This window comes from Bubalus bubalis, chromosome 7, assembly GCF_019923935.1.
Source record: "Bubalus bubalis isolate 160015118507 breed Murrah chromosome 7, NDDB_SH_1, whole genome shotgun sequence".
NCBI lineage: Eukaryota > Metazoa > Chordata > Mammalia > Artiodactyla > Bovidae > Bubalus > Bubalus bubalis.
In genome coordinates this window covers 94,420,505-94,445,242 of record NC_059163.1, presented here as the reverse complement: position 1 = coordinate 94,445,242, position 24,738 = coordinate 94,420,505, and the positions used below count along the sequence as shown (strand labels likewise).

General features: G+C 40.3%; 1 protein-coding gene across 6 annotated transcripts in view; it reads left to right on the top strand.

Moving 5' to 3' along the window:
- The window catches only part of NPNT (nephronectin), an 80,757-nt gene that overhangs the window by 42,620 nt on the left and 13,399 nt on the right, over positions 1-24,738 (top strand). For 4 of the 6 annotated variants that reach the window (XM_025290336.3, XM_006077187.4, XM_006077182.4 and 1 more), the window contains 6 exons: positions 2,503-2,595; positions 7,952-8,071; positions 9,386-9,505; positions 11,358-11,492; positions 11,800-11,922; positions 13,302-13,691. In XM_025290336.3, coding sequence (XP_025146121.2) covers positions 2,503-2,595; positions 7,952-8,071; positions 9,386-9,505; positions 11,358-11,492; positions 11,800-11,922; positions 13,302-13,691 — 981 coding nt within the window. The remainder of the gene's footprint in view (positions 1-2,502; positions 2,596-7,951; positions 8,072-9,385; positions 9,506-11,357; positions 11,493-11,799; positions 11,923-13,301; positions 13,692-24,738) is intronic. The other 2 variants (XM_006077184.4, XM_006077183.4) reach the window with 1 other exon arrangement.

Here is a 24,738-nt window from a genome sequence, read left to right as displayed (position 1 = left end):
CCGACTCTTCGAGACCCCATGGACTGCAGCCCACCAGGCTCCCCCACCCCTGGGATTCTCCAGGCAAGAGTACTGGAGTGGCGTGCCATTGCCTTCTCCATATAAAACTTGAGTCTACAGTAAACCTACGTATTTTGATCATCTCTCTCTTTTCCTTTTTTACCATATAAGCAATTGTGGCAAGTTACATTCTTTGAGAGCAGGAACCATTTGTGGGGTCCCTCTGACTTCTTGGTTCCTGAAAATTTTTATCAAAATGATTTGCACATGATAAGTGTACATGAAATATTTGCTTAGTGACTGTTTAATATCATGGTTCTTGGTCCTAACACTATAGGAACTGAAAGAGTTCCCTGGAGCTGTTTGGTATAACTCTTTATTCTTTGTATCCGTGTACTGTTTATCAGGGTCAGAGAGGCTGCTGCAGTGATCCAGGTAGAGGCCAGAGAGCCCCAGAAATGTTGTTAAATGTTAGAAGTAAGTGTTTATATCTGCTATATAACAGATTAACTTAGACTGATTTTATCCAGACATTTTATCCATACATTTTAATAAAATGGAAAACATGCCTCAGAGATATGAGAAATTAAGCAGGTTTTTTTTTTTTTTTTTTAAACCCAGGGTGTTTTTGTTTATTTTTTGGCCACACCATAAGGCATGTAGGATCTTAGTTCCCTGACCAGGGATCAAACCCATGCCTCTTGGAATGGAAACACAGAGTCCTAACTAGGAGACCACCAGGGAATTCCCTGGTTTCTTTTTTCTTGAGGAGAGAAATGTTAAGAAGAGTTAGAATTGAAATAAATCTCCACAGAACTGGAAATTAGCATTTGATTAAAAGTAGGTTTGGGTATAAGGCAAAAATTATATCCACTAAAAATTGTGTTACGAGCTGTGTACTTTAAGAACTCACCCCTGGAGACTTGCTTGAACAGCTGAGTGAACAGCTCGAATGGATGACAAGCACTTAATGAGTGCTTTTGGAGCTGCCAGAGAGCAGAAGAGCAGGGCAGGCCCACTTTGGAACTGGCTTAATTTAGAAACCTTGGTACAAGATTAGTGTGAATCTGCTGGTCATGACTTGTGCTTCTCTCTGGGTCACACTCTGGATTTGCCATAGCCAGATCACATAGAAAATTGTAGGCATGGACTGGTCATATTCATTCTAATCTGAACTCTGGCAAGAATTTTTTTTTCCAGCTTACTTTCTCTGGTAATTTTATTCATGAAGATTACTGCCCCCTCCTCCCCCCCACAACCTTGGGCCTCTACCCATACAAATCCCCTTTCTCCTCAGCCAAAAAAGGATACTATTATAGATAATAGTGTTTTTCATAACTTTCCCATTAGAGAATTATTTGGGGCATGTAATGTATCATATCATTGCATATTTTCAGGAATAAAAGATATCCTGCTGAATTTACAGCATGCCTTACAGTATAATAATTTCAGAAGAAGCAGTTCATAAATATCAGTAATTAATCTCTTCGCATGGTTTTTGTTTCAAATGTTGAATTCCTTATCCCAAGAAAAGAATCCGTGTCTTGTACCAGGGAACGAGACAGTCAACTGTGGTAAGCTAATTAGGTCTAAATTGATTGCCTTCCTTAACACGATAGTTGGAGTGCTTTAACTAAGATTAAGGTAGTTTCTTAAGGCTTTATTTTTTGAATGACGTGCGGTTTCAACCCCAGAAACCAATATGCATTTAATTTGGAAATTTAACTGGCTGTTAATAATGTGATAGTCTTGAAACAGGATGTGATTGCCTACTTTGGGACCTACTCATAATATTTTGGTAAGCTAATAATGGCAACACCACTTTTTTTTGCAGAAAGCTTCTAATGTATATTCTTTTTTTTCCCCCAACCCCTGATATCTCAATCCTATCTGTGTCTGGGCAGGGTTTCTTACGTATATTCTAATTAAAAGTGACCTAAATGTGACATTAGTTCTTACACCTGAATGAATACATAAATGATCTATCATGTTACTTATTTAAATGAGATCTTTATGCAGATCATAAGTTTATGCATGATTATATAAGGTTTTAAACTGTTGTACAACATACTAATATAGGAAAAGATATTAAGTTGGTCATTTAAAACCTAGATGTGCCTAAACAGAGCAGGTTGATTATAGTCAATTTTTGTATAATCTTTGAATTTTCTCTTTGTTGATGACTAAAATCATTTTAAAAATGACCATCTCTTTTTTGTGTGTGCTTAAAAAAGTCGATATGAAGATGTGGATTGTTAACTTATAATGTTTGTGTGTTCTTCGGAAGCAAGATAGCAGTGATAAATTTTAAGAAACACAGAAATTAAAACTGAAAAAGAGAAGCCAGAAGAACTAGAACCTTATTTTTGTAAAGTATCTAAAGCATTCTTTTTGAACTCCACCAACTTTATGTAATTGTTTAATATATACTTACAAAGATTTTTAGGGCTAAAATGACATCAGTTCAAAGTTGACTCTTATTACCTTCTTCCTGGTGTGAAGACGAACACCTCTACCCAACTCCTCTTGACCAAGGCAGTGAACAGCCTCTTTTACAACCCCCGGATCATCCAGCCACCAGTTTGCCTTCAAGGGGTGAGCGTGCGTCGTCTCAGGTGGCCTGCCCCCCCACCTGCACGGCTTCCTGCAGCCTTGTCACTTCTTGCCGGTGTCCTGAAGGCTCCCCCAGGAGCGCCCAGTCCTCCGTGTCCTGAGCATGTGAAGCAAGTGGCAGGAATTGTCAGCTGGTGCCGATTCTCTGCGCTCCTAAAAGCCTGGCGCCTCTGCTGTCCTTTCCCTGCCTCAAGTACCCATGGCCTTTCTTCTTCTCTTCTGAGTTTCAAACTTTTTCTCAGAGAATCAGATAACAAAGTAGCTTCTGTTTTCTTATGTAGGCGAAGTCAGGAATTCCACAGCACCTGAGACTGGGGTTTTGATGACATCTGCTGAATAGATTTTAGAAGTGTGCAAGTCCTCTTCCCCACCACCACATTTGGGGTCTAGAGTTTTAGGTCACCTGGAAATAAGACCATATGTGAGTGTCCCTCTTTTGGTGAACCAGCTTCCCTGGTGGCTCAGATGGTAAAGCATCTGCCTGCAATGTGGGAGACCTGGGTTCAATCCCTAGGTTGGGAAGATCCCCTGGGGAAGGAAATGGCAACCCACTCCAGTACTCTTGCCTAGAAAATTCCATGGACTGAGGAGCCTGGTAGGTTACAGTCCATGAGGTCGCAAAGAGTCGGACACAACTGAGCGACTTCACTTTCACTTTCTTGTGATATTAGAAAGTCTGAGTTCTGGTTCCAGCACAGGCCTTAAGAGGCTCTGTCATCGTACTCAGTAGTGTCTGACTCTTTGCAATCCCATGGACTGTGGCCCTCCAGCCTCCTCTGTCCATAAAATTTCCCAAGAATATTGGAGGGGGCTGCCATTTCCTACTCCAGAGGATCTTCTTGACCCAGCGATTGAACCCGTGTCTCTTGCATCTCCTTTCTTGGCAGGCAGATTCTTAACCACTAGCACCACCTTGGAAGGCCCAAGTAGCTCTATAATTGTGAGCAAATCTTGGCATACCAATTAATAATAGGAGAGTAATTCCTGTTCTGGTCATCTGCAGGGCCAGTGTGAGACTAGAAACACCCAAAATATTAACATCTTCATTAGGCTGGAGTTTTGTAGAAAAATTAAATGGCAGTATAACTTTACAGTATTTCTGAAAGACTTTTTTCCCCCTCACTCATAAATTTAGGAACTTAGAATGAATTAAATTCATTTAAATTATTATTGCCTGTGCTCATAGGGAACTTGATTTGGATCAAGAAATTCGGGCAATAGGATGAGTTTCAGAATCATTGAAAATTTAAGGGGTAAGAGTTATGACGGTTGACATACTGAGATCTGTTTGCCTGTGACCTCCACTTGAGTCAGACAAAATGCAAAAGCTTATTAGACTTCTGAGGCATTGCATAGTTTAAACCTCAAAGGAAGAAAAAAATGTCCAAATTACATTAAATGAATGAAAGGTGATATTCCTTAAAAATCCATGGCATTATTTCACTCAATGAATCTCTTCCAGATTTTCAAGCTAATTTTCAGTGTCTGCATGCTAATAAAATTTCTGATTCTTTCTTCTTCCTGAAGTGTAATTATAATGCTGTGCAGCTTGCATTTTTGTCCTGGACCAGCTCCTTCCCGCTTCCCTCCCCCCAACCCCAATCCAAGCTCCTGAATTCACCCACTTGCTTAAATATACTCCTGACTGTAATAGACACTCCTTAAAGATTGTATATATAACAATATGAGTATTTGAATGTAAGTGGTTTAATTGTAAAGTTCTGTCATTGATGTGATAAGATAGGTACATGATAAAGTCATTCATTTTTTTATAATAGATTTTCCTTATGAAGTATATTACATTACAAACTTCTAGAGAAAGAGCAAAATTTAAGTAAATTTAAAACAAAGACACAAGTTTTCTTTCCTACATCCTTTCGTCAACTTCTAAGAGTGATCTGAGAAAGTGCGATCAAGGGGAATTTACTTGTTCTTTATAATCTGCTTGTTATTGTAGGAGCCTTTCCTATAAATTGGAAGTGTCATTTTCGAATTTCTGACTTAATTTGATAGTAATAAAAATGTTACAAGGGCTATTACGCTAGAGATTTTGGAAGCAGGAAACGTCAACGCAATTTTATAAGGTCAATAAGGAAATAAGGTATTAGTCCCTCAGTCGTATCCTACTCTGTATGACCCCGTGGACTCGAGCCTGTCAGGCTCCTCTGTCCATGGAACTACCTAGGCAAGAATACTAGAGGGGATAGCCGTTTCCTTCTCCAGGGAATCTTCCCAACCCAGGGATTGAACCTGAGTCTCCTGCATTGCAGGCAGAAATAAAGTACAAGATAGTAATCATAGACTAGAAACTCTAAAGAATATTGAGGAAAAGGAAGTTCATCACGGGACACTAGATGCTTTTAATCTGTTGAAGCGCCCTGCCTTAGAGTTCTAATATTTGGTAAATACTGAAAATCATGGATAATTGTGGAATTCTATTTCATCATTTCTGCAGTGGTTTTGTAAGGGTCAGTGGGAAATTTTTAGGAGACTTGCGTACCGCAGATGGGGCAATGGTGGCAGTCACTGAGACGTGGACAGCGGCCAGCTGTCAGGGGGTGTCACCCAGCCTGTCACCAGCTGTTAGAGTACAGCTTTCTCAAATTGCTTTCAGCCTATTTGGATGCTTATGTGTCAATTTAATAATAGTAAAATAGCCAACACGTGTCTCCATATTTGCCCCCCTAAATACTGCATGTTTATTTAATTTTCCATATCATTTCATAGGTGATTCTCAGGTTTGTTTGGGTCTTTTTATTTTTCATTTCCTTTCAGTTTTATGCTTCTTAACCCCTAAGTGTTTTTTTCTTATGGAAAGGGAAAGGTAAATTTGATTGAAGACCACCACCAACCCCATTCTGAGTTGCAAAGACTCCCCTGGCCATCCTCAGGGGGGCACTTTATCCACCAAGACTGGAGCGGCCTCAGCTGGGCTTCAGCTTTAGTTCATGACTGTAGTGTCCGCAGACATTTCCACTGGCATAAATACGCCTTGTATACGAGCTGCCTGGTGCTATAAACATCTAACCAATCCCATCAAGAAACCACAGAAGTTTCTGATGCTTTTTAAGGGTTCTTAATTTACATGTTTTATATCCATCAGTATGCTTCCCTTGGGGTATAGAATTCAGTCTTACTCTATTCTTTGTTGTTCTATTCTAAAGCACAAAGCCTTTCTCTTAATGTATTCAGATTTTAATACTATTTACTATAATATCAGTCAGTTCAGTTCAGTTCAGTCGCTCAGTCATGTCTGGCTCTGCGACCCCAGGCCTCCCTGTCCATCACCAACTCCCGGAGTTCACTCAAACTCATGTCCATCGAGTCAGTGATGCCATCCAGCCATCTCATCCTCTGTCGTCCCCTTCTCCTAATGTCAGTCAGGGATTTATCAAAGCCAGGTGTGAATCTGCAGGGACACATTGCTGCTGCTACTAGGTCGCTTCAGTTGTGTCCGACTCTGTGCAACCCCAGAGACGGCAGCCCCCCAGGTTTCCCTGTCCCTGGGATTCTCCAGGCAAGAACACTGGAGTGGGTTGCCATTTCCTTCTCCAATGCATGAAAGTGAAAAGTGAAAGTGACATCGCTCAGTCGTGTCCAACTCTCAGCGACCCCATGGACTGCAGCCTACCAGGCTCCTCCGTCCATGGGATTTTCCAGGCAAGAGTACTGGAGTGGGGTGCCATCGCCTTCTCTGGCAGGGACACATTAGGCATTGTAATTAACTCTTAGAACATGAGAAAAGACTGCTTGACTCTAATTTTTAATAAATATTGAAAAACAAGGTAGAAGAATATAAGAAGTGGAATGGATTTCTTTCTCTGTCTTTTCTCTTTGATTTAAAAATTTTACTCATTTTAACGGGGGAAAAATCAAATTTTTGTTGATATTATAATTTGCAAAGCAGTTTCTTTGAGGAAATTTTTTGAAAAAAATTTTAATTATGATTCTGTTTTGAATATCCTTGACTGGGGAAGAGTGTATGAAGTTTAAAAATAAAGAAAGCATAGGAGATGATGAAGGTATCTGGTTTATTTATGTAACCTCCCCAGGCTTCACCCAGGTGGGGATCTGCTCACAGTTGTGTTAAGGTTAGAAAATAGACTAAGTCGGCAAGTTGGTAAAACAGTTTTAAAATTTTTATATGAAATAACTATTTGATGGTTTTAAAAAACAATGTACTTGGTTACATTAAGTATATAAAAATGTATACATTAAGTATTTAAAAATGTATAGACTTAATAAATGAGCAGGTCAGATTTAAATTTAGTTAGATTTGAAAACAACTTGTAACTAGATATATTTCCAATTTGATGACATGGATTAATAGATAATTAAATTAGGCTAATCAGGTGCCTTTGCTGGCAGTCCTGACAAAATAAACATGTCATATTTCTTTTTAATGAAATCTGTATTTTGGGCATTAGTGTTTCAGTGTATATTTGTCATGAGATTTATTTTCACTTGAGGCAGTGTTCAACTTGGGTTGGAAAAGTCTCACGTGAAGTTCATAAACTCCCTTCGTATTGACATTTAAACCAGTAAACCTAAAATACAGGATGATAGTCTATTATGTATTGTCCATTTGTATTTCTATGTGCCCTTCCTAACTGCAGAATGAATGAAAATATGTTGGAGGGTCTTTTTTAAAGTTTATTTTGTGACTTGAATGCTTTACTATAGTAGGAGACTGAAGCTGCTTCTTTAATCTGAGACCAATTTATAGACTATGAATAAGAGGAACCTCAACAGTGATCACTTTAATTCATTGAGCTTCTATCCTCTTAAAAAAAATAGCCTTTCTTTGGGAAGGTCAAAGCAGTCTAATATTAAAAATCCGTATACTTTCTACAAACTAAGATAGGTTCACACAGTATCTTCTTTAAACAGAGACAAGAAGTTAAAGTAGGAAGATCACATGGACCAGAGTGAATCTAGCAGTATAACCCCAGATATTTTGAGGATGTTGAAGTCAGATAGATGGTGTGTACACTGCTCTTTCTAGGGATGATAAGCCATGTATGTGTCGGTGAGGAGAATCTCCCCAACTGTCCTCTGTAAACAGAGATCACACATGTTAGATTAAGTCCCAGAAATTCACACAGCCTTCCATTGTGATAAGGCTTATGGTCACCTTTGCTAGCAGACTCTTCACGGCTCTAGTGTAACCAGCATTAAAATGAAGACACTGTGAGCAAACGATCTCTTAAGTTTATGGCTGGTTACGATAGCTTGATTGACTTTTTCCCTTCATTCTTTGGCATAGAGAAGCATTGGCGGTGGTTCGCAGTGGTGTCGAGGTTTTGTCATCTCTCTGCTTCCTCCCCGTTCTCTGCAGACCTAAACGAGTGTGGCCTGAAGCCGCGGCCCTGCAAGCACAGGTGCATGAACACGTTTGGCAGCTACAAGTGCTACTGTCTCAGCGGATACATGCTTCTGCCGGACGGTTCCTGCTCAAGTATGTCAAGAATCTTAACTGCTTTATAAGTGCTCTGGGCTTGACTGCACGCCGTGCCCGGCAAGTGTGTGCGAGTGGCCTCCTAACCTCCTCCCAAGCAGGATGTGAGCACGTGTTTGTATGTGTGCCTGAGGAATGGAAAACCAGAAGAGCTGCCCACTGTAGATGTCTAGCATTCTTTTACCGTGGGTGCCAATGTCAAATTAATTTGGAAATGGTCTTCTGATGTTATTCCTAGCACATTTTCCCTGTCTTCCATCTGGTTTTAGAACTGTTCCATGTAGAAAAAGAACTTCGGTGACCATTTGAGGACTGCTGTGCTCTCCATAAGGCTGGGCAGTAAACTGTTGGCTGGTAGGGAATCCACCCAGCCTGGTTATTGAGTATAAACCACCCACAAGTGGTTTATACTCAATAAACCACTCACTTCAGTTTTACATTTCTTTATAATAGTCTGAAGGCTAAGTTACGGCTTTTTTCTTGAAAAAAGCATAGTTCAAATGAAAAAAAAAATGCTTATAATAACTTAAAAGTAGATTTTACGTGTGTCTTTGTAAGAAAGAAATGGATGGTGTTTCCTACTATCATTTGGATGTGTTTTATAAATGGACAATGGCCTAAAATTCTCTGCAGGCTGAATGTTAAATTGAGGTTGTGGTTATAGGATATCTAATAGTTATGACTTGAATTTTATTTTTACTGAACTATCAGCTAGGTCAGTTAATTATCAATAGGTATCAGCTATCTCTAATTGGATTGCATTTTATAAAATAAAAAAGTTAGCTAATTTTATTTATTATTTCATATTTAGCATGGAACTTTTTGCAGTGAGGCAAGCTCATGCTTATGAACAAGTGGGAGGGATGCTAGACTCCTCTATCCTTGTACAACTCACTGGAAATGTGCTGTACCTGGAGACATTTAAGGGATGGTTGAGACACTTACTTGGATGTTTTAGCTAAGACCAGCACTTAATATGAGTAATCTGGAAAAATAACCTCAATTTTCTATTTGGCTTGGCCACTGGAAAAAGTTCCATATAATTTTTCTAAGTTTTACGTTTGTCTTTTAGTTCTTTAGATGCATAAGGATCTTCCCCAGATACTAACAGAACCGGTTCACTTCTTAATCATCTCTGAGGGAAGAGATCTCCTTCCTATTTTTGACTTTTTTTTTAGATAGTTGGAGAATTAAGCCTGTTGTGTCTTCATTGTTGATTCCGTGTCACTGATTTCAGGATAAGTAGAAAACATAGTTATTTTAGGGACCAGGCATGCTCCCCGTCTCTGAGGCAGACAGTCCCTGTCTTTCCAGGTGCCCTGACGTGCTCCATGGCAAACTGTCAGTATGGCTGTGATGTTGTCAAAGGTCAAATTCGGTGCAAGTGCCCCTCTCCTGGCCTCCAGCTGGCTCCTGACGGGAGGACCTGTGTGGGTGAGTTGTAAGACCAAGCATCTCTGTCAGTAGCCTCTTGAGGGTAAGGAAGAAAATGAAATATGATGGAGGGAAGGGAAAAGGGCAGTTAAATAACATCAGGTAATTAGTTGCCCTTGAGAGGCTATCACATGTCTCACAGGGGGGCCTCCTCTCTCTGTGAAAACCTTGTGGGGGGCAGGAGGAAGGTGCAGCCAGAGGAAACCACATGTGCCAAGGCACTGACGTTGAGAGGGAGCGCAGTGTTCAGGGAACAAGAAAAGCTCAGTATTTCTAGGACATAAGAGGCAGTGAGTGTTGAAGCTGAGCTGGTAGACAGGGCTAGACTGCATGTCCTGCACTCAAAGATTTGATTTTTTCCCCTGTAAATTAGGAAGGCAGTAAAGATAAGAGTGTGGGCTTTGATTTCAAACCTGGCTCTGCCATAGACTTGATATGTAACCTTAGGTAAGAGACTTCCTTTCTTTGAGCTTGAGTCTTCTCATTTTTAAAATGGGAGTAATGCCATATGGAACCCTTGTGAGGATTGAATGAGATCATAGATGCAAAGAGCTTAGCATCTAGTAAGCTAAGCTTGTAGTACCTTGCATGGAGTAAGCACTGAGTGAGTGGAGGTGTTTGGGGACTCGAGAGATATTTATTGAGTACTTTCTATATTCCAGACACTGTTAACTGCTAGGATGTAGAGTAATGGACAAAGCAGACCAGATTTTAGTCCTTACAAAACTGATATTTTAATGGGAGGGACAGAGTAGAAAGAAATATCCAGTGAAATTACAAACAATACCAACTGTTAAAATGAGGTACTAAGAGAGTGAAAAACAGAAAGGATCTGTTTTAGAAAATAATGGTCAGGATAGCCATAAAGTAAGACCTGGACTGCTGGCCATGTGAAGAATCAGCCAAGCAGGTGAACATGTTCTAGAGCACTGCAGTGAAAGAGAGGCTGACTTCTTTGAGGTTTGGAAAGAAAGAAGACCATACCCTTAAGTACACAGTATGAGGGGTGGTGGCTTAAGATACAGCCGGTGAGGGAGGTGAGGACTGTTTATTACAGGGTCACCAAAGACATGGTGAGGAACAAGGAATGGATTCAGAAAGCAAGTAGAAACAGTTGAGAGTTTTGCGCTTGGTAACAATCCCTTCTTAGGTCTCGAGAGTGAAAGTCGCTCAGTCATGTCTGATTCTTTGCGACTCCATGGACTGTAGCCTGCCAGCCTCCTCTGTCCATGGAATTCTTCAGGCAAGAATACTGGAGTGGGTAGACATTCCCTTCTGCAGGAGATCAAACCCAGGTCTCCCTCATTGCAGGCAGATTCTTTACCATCTGAGCTACCAGGGAAGCCCTCTTATGTCTTAATAAAATCGTTTGTTGGCAATTGAGTGGGAATGCTTTGGAGGGGGTAAGATTGGCAGAGGAAAGGCCAGTTTGGAGGCTCCTATAATAGTCTATCCTGGGAGAGCTTGGACTATAGTCATGGCAGTAGGTGAAGAGCAGAGTAAATGAGTTCACAGAATTTGCCAGAGAAACAAACAGCTGGGATTGATGATGTGGAGATTAAGGGAAATGGGGTTGTCAAGGATGACTTATGTTTCTAGTTCAGGCTAGCAGGGGGATATAGGTGTAGTGCATCCTGTGATGTGGTGCAAGAGGAGGACAGCTTGGGTTGTAAGGATGAATTGAAATTTGGAGATACAGAATTTATGTTGCCTGCCAGGGCCACCAGCCGGATAACATTTATGATGAGCTGCTACGTCAGGCAACCTTTTGCAGATAATTGTTTATTTTAAAATCTACTCCACCTGAACATGCTGTTGCTCTTCCTAAAATGCAATTGGCTTCTGTTTCTAGACATTGATGAATGTGCTACTGGAAGAGCCTCCTGCCCCAGACACAGGCAGTGTGTGAACACTTTTGGGAGTTACATCTGCAAATGTCATAAAGGCTTCGACCTCATGTACATAGGAGGCAAATACCAATGTCACGGTAATAAACCCCAGCCATTGCATTGTGTTGTGTTTTTCCTGTGGAGCGGAAAGATCTCTTAATTATGATGATGACTGGGATGTCAAGGGCACAGGAGGTTACTGGCAATTAAATTAAGCAGACGTGAAATTCAAACCCCGGTAGTTCTGGATGCAAATGTACTTTATTTCTTCCCTTTATCTGCGATTTTACGTGAACATTCACATTGCAAAAAAGAGGCTTTTTTTTTTTTTTGAAACTATGTATTTTTTGTGACTCATTATTTATCTCCCAAATAAACCTCTTCTTTTCCTACTTCCTGATGCAGATGTAGATGAATGCTCCCTTGGGCAGTATCAGTGCAGCAGCTTTGCGCGATGTTACAACATACACGGGTCCTACAAGTGTAAATGTAAAGACGGATACCAGGGCGATGGACTGAATTGTGTGTGTGAGTCATGCTTCTCTCCCAGCTCTGAATTCCAGCAGGAAGTACAGGGTTACACAAAGGCCACTGCTAGAGAAGATAAGGAACAAGATTGAGAATCAAAGAAATATCGTTTTTCATAGCTAGTAAAACTAGTCTTTGATTTCCACAAATAAAAATCACTTGCTCAGGTGTTTTAAAAAATTAAAGACTCAGTGATAGACTCTAATCTTAAAAGCATTGAGTTCCTTGACTGAACTCTCTCAATAGCTTCTCTTTAGCAGGTAAGGCATTTTAGAGCCCTTCCTGAGAATTTGATTTTGTTACAATCAGAAATAAATGTTTGTCATTATCATTAGACTAAAATGATGGGATAATCTGAATATTTTGTACATTTTTGTTCCTCTGGTTTATGCCTCCAATTCTGCTATTAAAAAAGCATTTCTTTATTTATTTTCTCTATGTTCAGAACTGTTTTGCTTTTTAAAACTTTATACATTCTATTTGTAGTATGGCTATGTTAGTAGATAAACATGGAAAAAAATACCCTCCAAGATGAAAGTTTCACAAACCAAAGGCCACAATTTAGCATACATTTCATGCAGCAATAGATAAATTAAAAATTTCTGTAGTAAAATATTTACTGAAGATCATGGAGCATAAAATCAGGATTAAAGGATTTTTGAAGGGTCATGTAGTTATATGCCCAGTCTGGAGTAGATCATTCCAGGAAGATTAAATATTAATTCCTTTTGGTGAATACAATCAAGGACAAAGTTTCCACAGATGATCTTCATGATCTCTGGACATTTTTCTAAAAAGCAATTGTATAAATTAATAAAGGGGAAGGAAAACCAAATATTAAACAATAAATAGAGCATTTAGTGAGAATGTGTTTGTGTGAACTGAATTTATATAAAGTGTGGAAAAGAAAAGTATTAGTCTTTAGACAATTCTAAACATGATTTTATATTGCTAATATACACGTACCATGGGGACATTTAACATTGACTCTAAATATACATTTCTCATACTTTAAAATTTTAGAATATCTCTGCATTAAAAAAAAATCTCATTGATTCTTATTTCTTTCTACTTTACAAATACTTAAAACTGTGTTTTTATACATTTCACTTTAGAAACACAATATAATTCTTTATACAGCCACCAGATATGTTTATGCGATATGTGTTTGAGTATATATATGTATATATTATATATACACACTAGTATTTGCTTTTTTTTTCTTAAACAGCGTGACTTACATTAGGGGAATATTCTAAATGTAAAAAGTAAGCCTCATTGGCATGAGGTATTTTGATGTGTTTGTTTCTTACAAGTTCATATCTTTCTTTTTAAGGAGAGATGGTTATGCACTAATTAAAATATATTTACTCTTCTAGATATTCCAAGAGTAATGATTGAACCTTCAGGTCCTATTCATGTTCCAAAGGGAAATGGTACCATCTCAAAGGGTGATGGAGGACACGGTAATTGGATTCCTGATGTCAGAAGTACCAGGTGGCCTCTGAAGACACCATACATGCCTCCCGTCATGACCGACAGGCCCACTTCTAAGCCAACAGCTAGGCCTACACCAAAGCCAATGCCAGAGCCTACACCCCCTCCACCCCCACCCACAGAACTCAGAACACCTCCACCAGCAACAGCCCCGGAAAGACCAACCACCAGACCGACAACCGTAGCACCAGTTGCCACCACGTCTTCAAGAGAGATTACAGTTGACAACAAGATACAGACGGATACTCAGAAACCTCGAGGAGATGTGTTCAGTAAGTCACAAATGTTGCCACATTTGGGGGGATTTTTCCTCCAGTTCTTTTGAGATGTAATTGACATTCAGCACTGTAGAAGTTTAAGGACGTACAGCATAACGGTTTGACTTATAATGTGCTGTGCTTAGTCGCTCAGTTGTGTCCCGCTCTTTGCGACTCCATGGACTGTAGCCCGCCAGGTTCCTCTGTCTATGGGGATTCTCCAGGCGAGAATGCTGGAGTGGGTTGTCATGCCCTCCTCCAGGTGGTCTTCCCAATCCAGAGATCGAACCCAGGTCTTTTGCCCATTTTTTAATTTAATTATTGGTGGTGTTTTTTTTTTTTTTTTTTTGTCTATAAAGTTATATGAGTTTCCTGTATATTTTAGATACTAACTCCTTGCCAGATATATGATTTGCAAGTATTTTTCCTCATCCTGTAGGCTGTCTCTTCACTCTGTTGATGCTTTCTTTTGCTGTGCAGCAGCTTTCTAGTTTGATGTCATCTTGCTTATTATTTTCTTGCTTGTGCTTTAGGTCCCATCAAAGGAAATCATTGCCAAGATCTGTGTTGAGGAACTTTCTTTCCTGTTTTCTTCTAGGAGTTTTGTGGTTTCAGGTCTTTTGTTCAAGTCTTGATTTCATTTCAAGCTAATTTTTGTGAGTAGTATAAGGGTCTAGATTCATTCTTTTTTACCTGTTATTATCCAGTTTTCCCAGCACCATTTATGAAGAGACTGAATTTTCTCCTTTAAGTATTCTTGCGTCCCTTGTCAAATGTTATTTGACCTTATGTGCTTGGGTTTATTTTTGAGCTCCTGATTTTGTTCCATTGGTCTAAATGTCTGTTTTTATGCCAGTACCATACTGATTGATGACTGTATCTTTCTAGTGTAGCTTAGAGTCAGGAAGTGTGTGCCTACCACCTTGCTCTTCTTTCTCAGGATTGCTTTGGCTGTTTGTGGTCTTTTGTGTTAGCCACAGGCCATGTCTTGAATAAGAACTAGTTATACATAGTATAAGTCATATATCCCTATTGTGACATATTATAAAGAGCTATATAAAAGTCTGTCAATTGGGCAACTAAGAATGTGAGTGGAAAAGGAAAGAATAAGTAGATCATAGCTTCTATTCAGTATGAGAATTCTCCTAACCTATTCAGATTTAGTTGAAAACTTTCAGAGATGGGGAGCTTAACATAGCACATGCCATTTAACTTTTAATCTAAGTGTTCATTCATTCAACCAGTAAACATTTTAGAATGCCAGGCCCTGTATTAGGCACTGGGCTTACGAAGGTAAAGCAGAAAAGCATACACTCTGATGGAAAAGACAGTTGCCCCGAAGATAACTGTAGTACTTAGTTAGTGGGAGAGAAGTGGAGGTAGGGAAGAGGGGTACCTAACTGGCCAGGGACAGTTTGGGGAATGGGGAGGCTTCTTGAGTGAAGTGGGGCAAAGGGGATTAAAAAAAGGGAGGCGTGGTTCACGGGCACAACAGAGGCGCAAGGGTAGGAAGCAGCAAAGCATATGCAATAAACTACCAGCAAACTGGCAGGTTGAGCCAAGGACTGAGAAGAAAAACTGGCCAACTACCCCTTGTCTCTACTGTGAACTGGTGGTTAGATCTATACGGGAACCAGGTTGGATTCAAGATTCCAGATTTGTAATGGGTGTCAATGGAGATAGAGGCTGTAGGTAAAGAAGTTTTGAAAGTGGGGAAGAGCTTGTCCCCTTATAACTAGAACAAAATTTGCTTTGTTCAACCTCTTTTTGAGCCTTTTAATGGGTTCTTTTTTTTTTTTAAATCTCTTTCTTCCCATTATTCCTCTCTATACCAACACACATGAATTTAAAAATAACATTGACGTTCACCCCTAGCATTTAGCAGGATAAAACTGGGGAGATGCAGGGCTCCAATGATGTTTGAGAGCACTCATTTTAAGAGACTGTGATCTTAAAGACTTGCCCTCAGAAAGAACTACCTTGATCCCACGCCAAGACTGTTGGATGCGGCAGATAGCGTGGCTGCTTTGGGATACTCCTGCCAAAAATTAAATTCCACTCTCAGTTCATCTTCAGTCATAGCTGCTGGTTAAATTAGCATGGATGAGGATATTTTGGAAGCTTCTTAATTTGCTGTCTGGAGACTATAGCATATATTCCAAGTAAGGGAGTGGTTCTAAGATTTTAATTCATAATATAAAGAAAAGTTCTGTTTAACAACCTCTTCCACTAAACATATATATCTTTCAATGTAAAGAAAAACACAATCGAAGTAAGGGGCTATTTGGAGACTGCCCAACAGTGACTGTAACTAACATCAACTGAAAATTCATGAAATGAGGAGAGCCAAAGTCTATTCTCAGACCAATGGAGAGTAAGGATGGCTTAAGAAATTACGAACTTGGGTAAACTCCAGGAGATAGTGAGGGACAAGGAGGCCTGATGTGCTGCGGTCTATGAGGCTGCAGAGTCAGACACAACTTAGTGAGTGAACAACAACAACAGCAAGAAATAATTATGCCAGAAATGAAGAAAGTATCCAATGAATAGATGGTGTTGAACTGAAATAGTGTTAAGGTTCCTCTGCCAGGTATGTTATAGTGCAGATTCATGGGCAGATATCTAATCAGCAAGTGTTTTCCCCTGAGGCAGGTCATACAATGCCTGGGACAGAGTAGGCTCTCAGAAATATTTGTTGAATGAAGTGAAATGGATTTTTATATTGGATTCAGCTATTTCTCAACTATCCAATAGACTATTGATTCTTACAGGCTATCCCCAAATACTCTTATTTATTTCAGACTTACGATCTTTCTCTTAGGCTGATGAAGCTTAATGTAGCTATTAAAATAAAACATTCTCTGGAAAACTAAATCTAACATACTTCTAAATTTTTAAGCATGATTCTGAGAAACAGTCAAAAGACATTGGAAAAGAATATAAGACTGAGGCATATGAAAACGAGAAGTTTTTAGCTACTGTTGAGGATAGAATACATTGAATCAGAAGATATGGTTTTGATTCTCACCTCTGTTATGTATGAGTTCAGTGACTTTGGACTGATTACTGTGTTTTCTACCTGAATGTTTTCATCTGTTAAATGGCAGTGGTATTTAACATTCTCATAGAGTGCTTCAGGGATCAAACATAATACAAGTAAAAATGTTTGTGAATTTTTAAATACTGTGAAATGTAAAAGATTGCTGTATTTTATAGGAATGACTGTGATGGGGAGCATTTAAATAATATGTGATTAAGACAATAACTTTTATGTATGATATGGAATATTAAGCATATGTTTTTTAAATAATTCCAACGTGAGGAACCCTAGGTTTTTCAGATTGTGTGAACAGAATTATAATCAGATATATTTGCAGGACTAGCCCTAGCTTGTTTTAAGCAACACTGAAGTTACCTGATGGGCTTCCCTAGTGGCTCAGATGGTAAAGAATCTGCTTGCAATGCAGGAGAACTGAGTTCAATCCCTGGGTTGGGAAGATCCCCTGGAGAAGGAAATGGCAACCCACTCCAGTATTCTTGCCTGGAGAATCCCATGGACAGAGGAGCCTGGTGAGCTATAGTCTGTGGGGTTGCAAAGAGTCGGACATGACTCAGCGACTAACACTTTTACTTTCAAAGTTACCTGATACAGCATTAAATTCTTGTTCCTCCACTAATGGGACAGACCGATGCTTTTCAAAGTGTTTCATAGAACATTAGTTTTCTGGGATATTAGGCAAGTGTATACCTAAAAAAGTTCTGAAGTCGAATGAATTTGAGAGATCCTATGCTTAGTCAGGGCTTCCCAGGTGACACAGTGATGAAGAATCTACCTGCCGACGCAGGAGACACAAGAGATTCAGGTTTGATCCCTGGGTTGGGAAGATCCCCTGGAGGGGAGGGCATGACAACCCACTCCAGTATTCTTGCCTGGGAAAGCCCCTGGACAGAGGAGCCTGGTGGGCTACAGTCCCTGGGGTCACAAAGAGTCGGACATGACTGAGCAACTGAGTAAGCCTGCAGGTTTAGTCAACTTAAATAGGTTTGTTAAGTATAGGACTTTTCAATATGCTAGTGGTCATTATGAATCTCTTGAAGAGGCATATAAGATGCATCATTTCCCAAATGGATTTAACCATGGGATTATTTAACTGTTGGGCTCAGAGTTCATTACAGCCCACTTCAGATCAGGCTGGGCTGAACTAAGACTTCTAGAGACCACAAACTCAATAGCCTTATCCCATTAGCTGTCATTTGTGTGGTTTCTGAAACTACTGGGTTGATCTTGGACTCAAAGAGCCTGGTGGGGATGTAGTAAGGGGGTGTAGGGAGGACAGAAAATTACCGGGCAGACTTAGAGCAAGAAAGGCAGATTTAACTGGTGGACTGCCTGCCTGGATATCAGAGGTATGCTGCAGGGGATTGCTAAAAGGTTGAAGACTAAGTGAACACCAAAGACAAAAATCTGGTATCAGAGCAAGTAGGAGGGATCCCAAAGCAGAGAAAAAAGGAAAAACGCTATATAGAACCCAAAGTAAAGGATGTTAGGGAAAAATGCAATTCCAGTCTAGCAATACAGTGAAATATTATGCATTTATTTCTTTTTCTAAAAAATATTCACTGACTTGGAAAAGTACTTACTTTATAAAAATGTTAAGTGAAAGAGAATATACAGAACTGGATATACCATTTGATCCCAATTAGGTATAAAATACACATCTTCCTATGTCTGGATGAATACAAAAGTCTGGAATAAAAAATACCAAAATAGTAACCATGGACCTATCCAGCTGCTGATGTTTGGGGTGATTTTCATTGTCTTTCTGTTATCCTCATGCAGTGATTTTTAATCTTCCCATTCCCCCTGCACTGGTCACAGTAATTTATTACAACAGTCATTCCTTAGGAGAGGGTGGTGGTGGTTGTTCAGTCGCTAAGTCATGTGCAACTCTTTGCGACAGACCCCAAGCATGCCAGGCTTCTCTGTCCTTCATTGTCTTCCGTAGAATCCCACCCTCCTAGCAAGAGAGTTTTGTGTTTTGAAAAAGTACCCCAGGGAATGCTGATGGTGAGTCATGTTAACTTTATTAGAACTTGCTGGTTTTTAAAAACTCAAAGTTTTGTTAACTTCTATTTTTAACCTTTCAAAATTTCAAAATTTGTTTATAATTGAGCATGTCAGATTTGTCCAGTTTTAGCTAGAAAGCTCTGCAAGGAATATAATAGCACTGGGATCAGGAAGTAGATTTTTCTCAGAGTGTTATCAGAAGCCCAGTTGAACCAGAGTAATTTAGGGTACTTATTTAAGATGTAGAGTCCTAATCCACACATTAACTAGATTGGACTTTCTGGGGAGGCATGTCTCAGTCTTCAGTGTGTGTATAAATCAGAGACTATGTTAAAAATGTCCAACTCTTAGAATTCCATGGACTGTAGCCACCAGGCTTCTCTGTCCATGGGATTCTCCAGGTAAGAATACTGGAGGAGGTTGCCATTTGCTTCTTCAGGGGATCTTCCTGACCCAGGAATCAAACCTGGGTCTCCTGCATTGCAGGCAAGTTCTTTACTGAAGAGTAGGGCTCCCTAAAACACAATGGCAACTCAGTACAGCAAAACCATGCCTTGAATGGAGACAAGCCAGCTGTGGGTTGTTCCACCTGCAGTGCAGGAGATGCAGGAGATTCGGGTTTTATCCCTGGGTCTAGAAGAGCCCCTGGAGGAGGGCATGGCAACCCACTCCAGTCTACTTGCCTGGAGAATTCCATGGATAGAGGAGCCTCGTGGGCTACAGTCCATGGAGTCAGGAAGATTTGGACATGACTGAGCGACGGAGCGTGCACACGTGGTTGTTTAAAATTTAACACTTGTGCCTAAAACATAGCGTATAGCATCTGGGCCATATCAAGAAGGAAAGTGTTGCAGAATAAAGATTCTGGAATATAATGTAATATGTATCAGGGGCTTTTAAGAGTGGCCATATCAGAAAACCAGACTCACTGTTGCTGTAATACTCTAGATCGTGACTGTGTGCTGAAATTCCAGTTGAGCACCATCAGTAAGACAGAGATGTTTGCACTTTAATGATTGCTGCTTGGCTGCCTCCTGTCCACAAGTTCTTTCTCTTTTCCCTTTTACGGATTTTGCAGAGTCTGTGGCTGGTGTGATCACATTGTTCCACAGTCATGGAAATATGATCTCTTTTCTGATTCTGTGTGGTGATGAGTAAAAAGATTGTTTCTGCTGAGGGGTGAAAAGGTCTTCAAACTAGTTTGCTTTCTAGTAGACCGTAAGGCCTAGAGAGACCCTGGAGAAGATGCCTGGTATCTTCCTGAAGATGAAATTTCAGCAAATGTTTTGAAGGACTGCTTGAAGGTCAGGGTCGAGTGCTGTGAATTCTGAAAGTTTTCAAGGCATTTTATTTATATTTTAATTGGATCCTGTGATGGCTGTTTAAAAAAAAATAGCTCTCTCCAGAAGGTATAAATTGAGTTTTTGGTGCACATGAGCAAAGTCAGAGATCAGATTTTTTTTGTTGAGTTGCTGTGCACATTTAGAGTTGTAATGAAAAATACTATGCTCATAGCCACTCTGTGACTTGCAGCATGTTACCAAATCTTCTGTGCCTTTGTTTCCTTATCTGTAGGTGGGGGTAATAACAGTATCTGCTTCATTGGGCTGTTGTGAAAATCAGGTGAGAGAGTGCTTGTAAAACTCTTACCATAGTGTATGGCATACAATAAGAACTCAATACCCAAAAGCTGTACTACTTCTATTGATATTGTTGAATTCATTTACATGGTGAAGAAAACATGTCCCACTTAAATCATAAAAACACAGCCTTATTTTGTCTTCTAGTTTTAAGTTTATATTTTTCAGATGCTTTTTATCATGTTTCATTACTTAGGACCAAATAATTGGAATATCCTGTTTTGTTTTTTTAGGTATTTATGGTACCTAATTGAACAGTGGTAATGTTAAAACAGAGACGGTATCACCTCAACTTCTTTACTGAGCAAATTGTAACGACAGCCTTTTCAGAGATGAATCTATGTAGATGGGAAACTTGTATGATGGGTCTTCTAAATATCAGAAATAAAAGCTTTCCCTTTTCCTTTGAAGTCATTCATTAGTCCCAAGGGCATGTCCCTCACAGTGGTGGGCTTCTGTGTCACCCAGGGTATTGGTGCTATGCTCATCCGGGCAGCAATAGTCAAAGAGTCAGCTATGGTACCACCTGTGCTCTGTTCTAGGGCTCAGACTCAGGCCTCACCTTCTAACTTCCTTTGGCTTATAAGAAAGCAAAGGGACAAAACATTTCTGGTGGTAAAACCTAGGGATCTTCAGAGATTACAGAGTGGGGATGAAAGGCAAGGAGTCTGAGATGCTGTCTTTTGCCTCCCACTGCTCCTCTCTTCCTTGTTCTTTGCCTCCACATTCCTTGTCCAGTGATCTGTGATCTAGAAGAGATGAGTCATCACCCTTATGGTCATACTTAGAGAAAAGCCATCTCTTAGACATTCTCTTCTCCTGGTGTGGCTCTAGGCAAGTGCTTCAAGTCATCCTGAAACCTTACTAGAAGAGAAATAGGGAAGTTACAAAAATGGGGCTGATTATTGTTAGCTGTGTCTATGTTCCTACCTTTCACTAGAGATTTAATTTTTCCCAGTTCTACTCTTTACTCTCAGCCCAAAGGTGTCTTTTGAACTTTGGGGATTTTTCCCACAGTGAAAGCTTTGGCACACTGGGGCTTATTTCTGTGCAGCTCAGCAACCCTTTGCGTTTTGTTAGTGATCGGTAGATGACTGAGAATTTTCTCTAAGGTAGTTAAGGAAATTTCAGAATCTCTTTTCTAATCTTTTTATTTGCTTCCCTCTGGTGATTTAAAGCTGTACTGTGTATGTTCTTCATCTGGAGAAGGAAGACAAGGGCAGGGGAGAGAGGGAAGTGGGGCAGAGGGAGAGGAGGGGAGGGGAGAAAGGAGGAGGGGAGCAGAGAGGCGAGAGACAGCCTCTTAAAACCCTTTCATTCATGCCCACTTCTGCCACAAGAAAGAGCCTTCAGAATATTAGGGAAGTTACATATGTACCATTTTCTCCAGATGAACTAAACCGCTAAGTATAGAAAGAATTTAAGACAGTGTTATCTTTAATCTTCTAGTCCTGCAGCAAATGCCAGAACTGGCCTGGGTAATGTCATGGGGGCCACCCTGGAACAGAAACAGAATTTGTAAACCTACCTTTAATAAATTGTGCTTACATTCTGCTATAGTAGTTACTCTTTGAAAGAAGTCTGGTAGTAGGTGTGCGGGATAATATTTACATTTCCTTCACTGGGCTTACCTTTTTTTCAACTGGAGTTTACTTGCTTTACAGCATTGCATTAGTTTCTGCTGTACAGCACAGTGAATCAGCTATCTGTGTACATGAATCTCTTTCCTGGGTTTCCTTCCCATTTAGGTAACCACGGGAAATTGAGCAGAGTTCCCTGTGCTGTGTAGCGGGTTCTCAGTAGTTATCTATTTTATACATAGGCTTTAGGGGCTTTCCTGGTGGCTCAGTTGGTAAAGCGTCTGCCTGCAATGTGGGAGACCCAGGTTCAGTCCCTGGGTTGGGAAGATCCCCTGGAGGAGGAAGTGGCAATCCACTCCAGTATTCTTGCCTGGAGAATTCCAAGGACAGAGGAGCCGGATGGGTCACAAAGAGTCAGACACGACTAGGCAACTAACACTTATACATAGTAGTGTATATATGTCACTGTGCTTACTTTTAATGTTTTTTTGGTAAAAATACTCAGTTGACTCTTGGGGAAACCTCATTTATGAAAACAGGTTATATATTAATACCATTATCCCTGAGGAAAATATACTTAATAGAACATCCCAGGGCAGAGTTCCTTTTAAGAAGTTTTTTGCTTATCTGTGTGGCCAGTTCTTCTCCCAGGCTTCAGGGCTCCTGTGTCGCCCAGCCATCAGGAACATCCTGGGCCCTTGAGCCCCATCCAACCACATTTTATCCAGCTGTCCGCTTGCTTCAGTACCTGTTCCTTCTCTTTATTTTAGTTCATAAGATTATAAGAAGTAGGTTTCGGTGGATGAAACATTGACTAATGGAAGAGAAGGTTTTAGGAAATCATCTAAAGAGTATATGAAAACATTGTTTGGTTGATGTTAATTGTGGTCCTAACTGCCCTTTGACAGCCACTCCCCCCTGTTCATCCTCTACGCTTCAGCCAGAATGCTGTACCTGATCTTGGCGCTCCTCTGTTACAATCTTCGAGACTTCAGTTTCAACCAGAATGAAGTCCACAGTCTTCACAGTGCTGTAAAAGGCCCTCCAGAATCTGCTGGCACCTCTAGCTTTAGTTGGAGCCCTCCCAACTTCCCCTCTCCACCACCGCCCCCAACACCCTCGTGAGCTCTGCCCCTGGAATGATGTTCACATTCATACCTGCTCAATCTCTAGGGCGCCAGCTCACAGTAACTCATCCTGCAGGTCGTAGTGTAAGCAGCTCCTCTCAGAGATGTTCATGCATCTGTCTTCTGGTCAGCCCCCTGTTCCCCAGGGAGTCTTTAACCCATTCTGTCATTTTGTGTGTGTGATAATGATCCAGTTTCACTTTTTTTTTTTTTTTTGCATGTGGCCATCCAGTTTTCCCAACATTTTTTATTGAGGAAACTGTTCTTTCCACACTGTAGATTCTTGGTTCCTTGGTCATATATTAATTGACCATGTAAGTGTGAAGCATGGGAGTGTATATCTCATCACTTTTTTCTAGTCTGTTTTTTTCTTTGTTCATTTGTTTTTCTTGTACATAGTGGAAATCATTTCATTTAAAATTTTATATAAACTGTAAAATATACCAGGGGGTGGGTAGTGAACCTTCTCTTGACACTTCAGTGGGACACTTCAGTCCATACTGGTGTATGTAAGGAAAGAGGATTCGTTGAATAATTTAGCAGAGCCACAGACTGCAGCACACAAAATTGTAAGAACTAATAGCTGCTGAGCATCTTAGGTCTAAATTCCTTGGCATACTTCCCAGTGAACTGCAATGAAGGTGGGCATGACCATCCACTGCTAAATTAAATGGTTCTTGGAAACGAAGTGCCTAAAATACTAATGAACCATCTGGCACTTCACAAGTTGTTAGATGACTAATTCTCTGAGTGGCTGTTTTCCAAACGTGTGGTCTCATCCCTTACTTTTAACCTCCATCCCTCCCACTTTCTTCATTTCTGAGCATCCTCCAGACACTGTGAATACCTTTCTCTCATATTTCCAAGCACCTTCTTTGAAGAAGAAACGGGGGCTGATAAACCTTCATCAGTTCAGTTCAATTCAGTCGCTCAGTCGTGTCCGACTCTTTGCAACCCCATGAATCGCAGCACGCCAGGCCTCCCTGTCCATCACCAACTCCTGGAGTTCACTCAGACTCCGTCCATCGAGTCAGTGATACCATCCAGCCATCTCATCCTCTGTCGTCCCCTTCTCCTCCTGCCCCCAATCCCTCCCAGCATAATGCCCTTAAAATATGGTAGTGTCAAATTTGAGCTATTCCAGTCCAGAGATGATTTGTATATTCTATAACAAGAGAAGGGAACAAAAAAGTAATTGTTCTATGGATTTATTTTTTTTTTTTTTTAAACTCTCTATGTCATGAGAAATGAAACATGTGTGCCTACAACCCTGTAATATTTCTAGTCATAAGAGGCGGACTGCCTCTCAGAACCCCAGATGAGGAAAGGAAAGCTGGAATTGGACGACTTTGCTGTCAGTCATTTGGGTGTAAAAGTGGCCTCCCCAAGGGCGCTTGTGATCAGTTTGTCCTGAGATCTTGTCCATTAACTAGCCTCTCTTCTTCCACCCATCTGAGTCTGTATTTCAGATGGGTATATGTGAGTGGGGGGCGGGGGTGGGGGGTGGAGATGAGGAAGGGGCTTCAGTGTTTAGACTTCCACAAAAAAAAAATAGAAAAGAAAAACTTCAAAAGTAGTAAGCTAAAAAAATCAGGGCAAGTATTATGGGTTTGTTACTTAATTTTAAAAATTATTGCTAAAAATCAC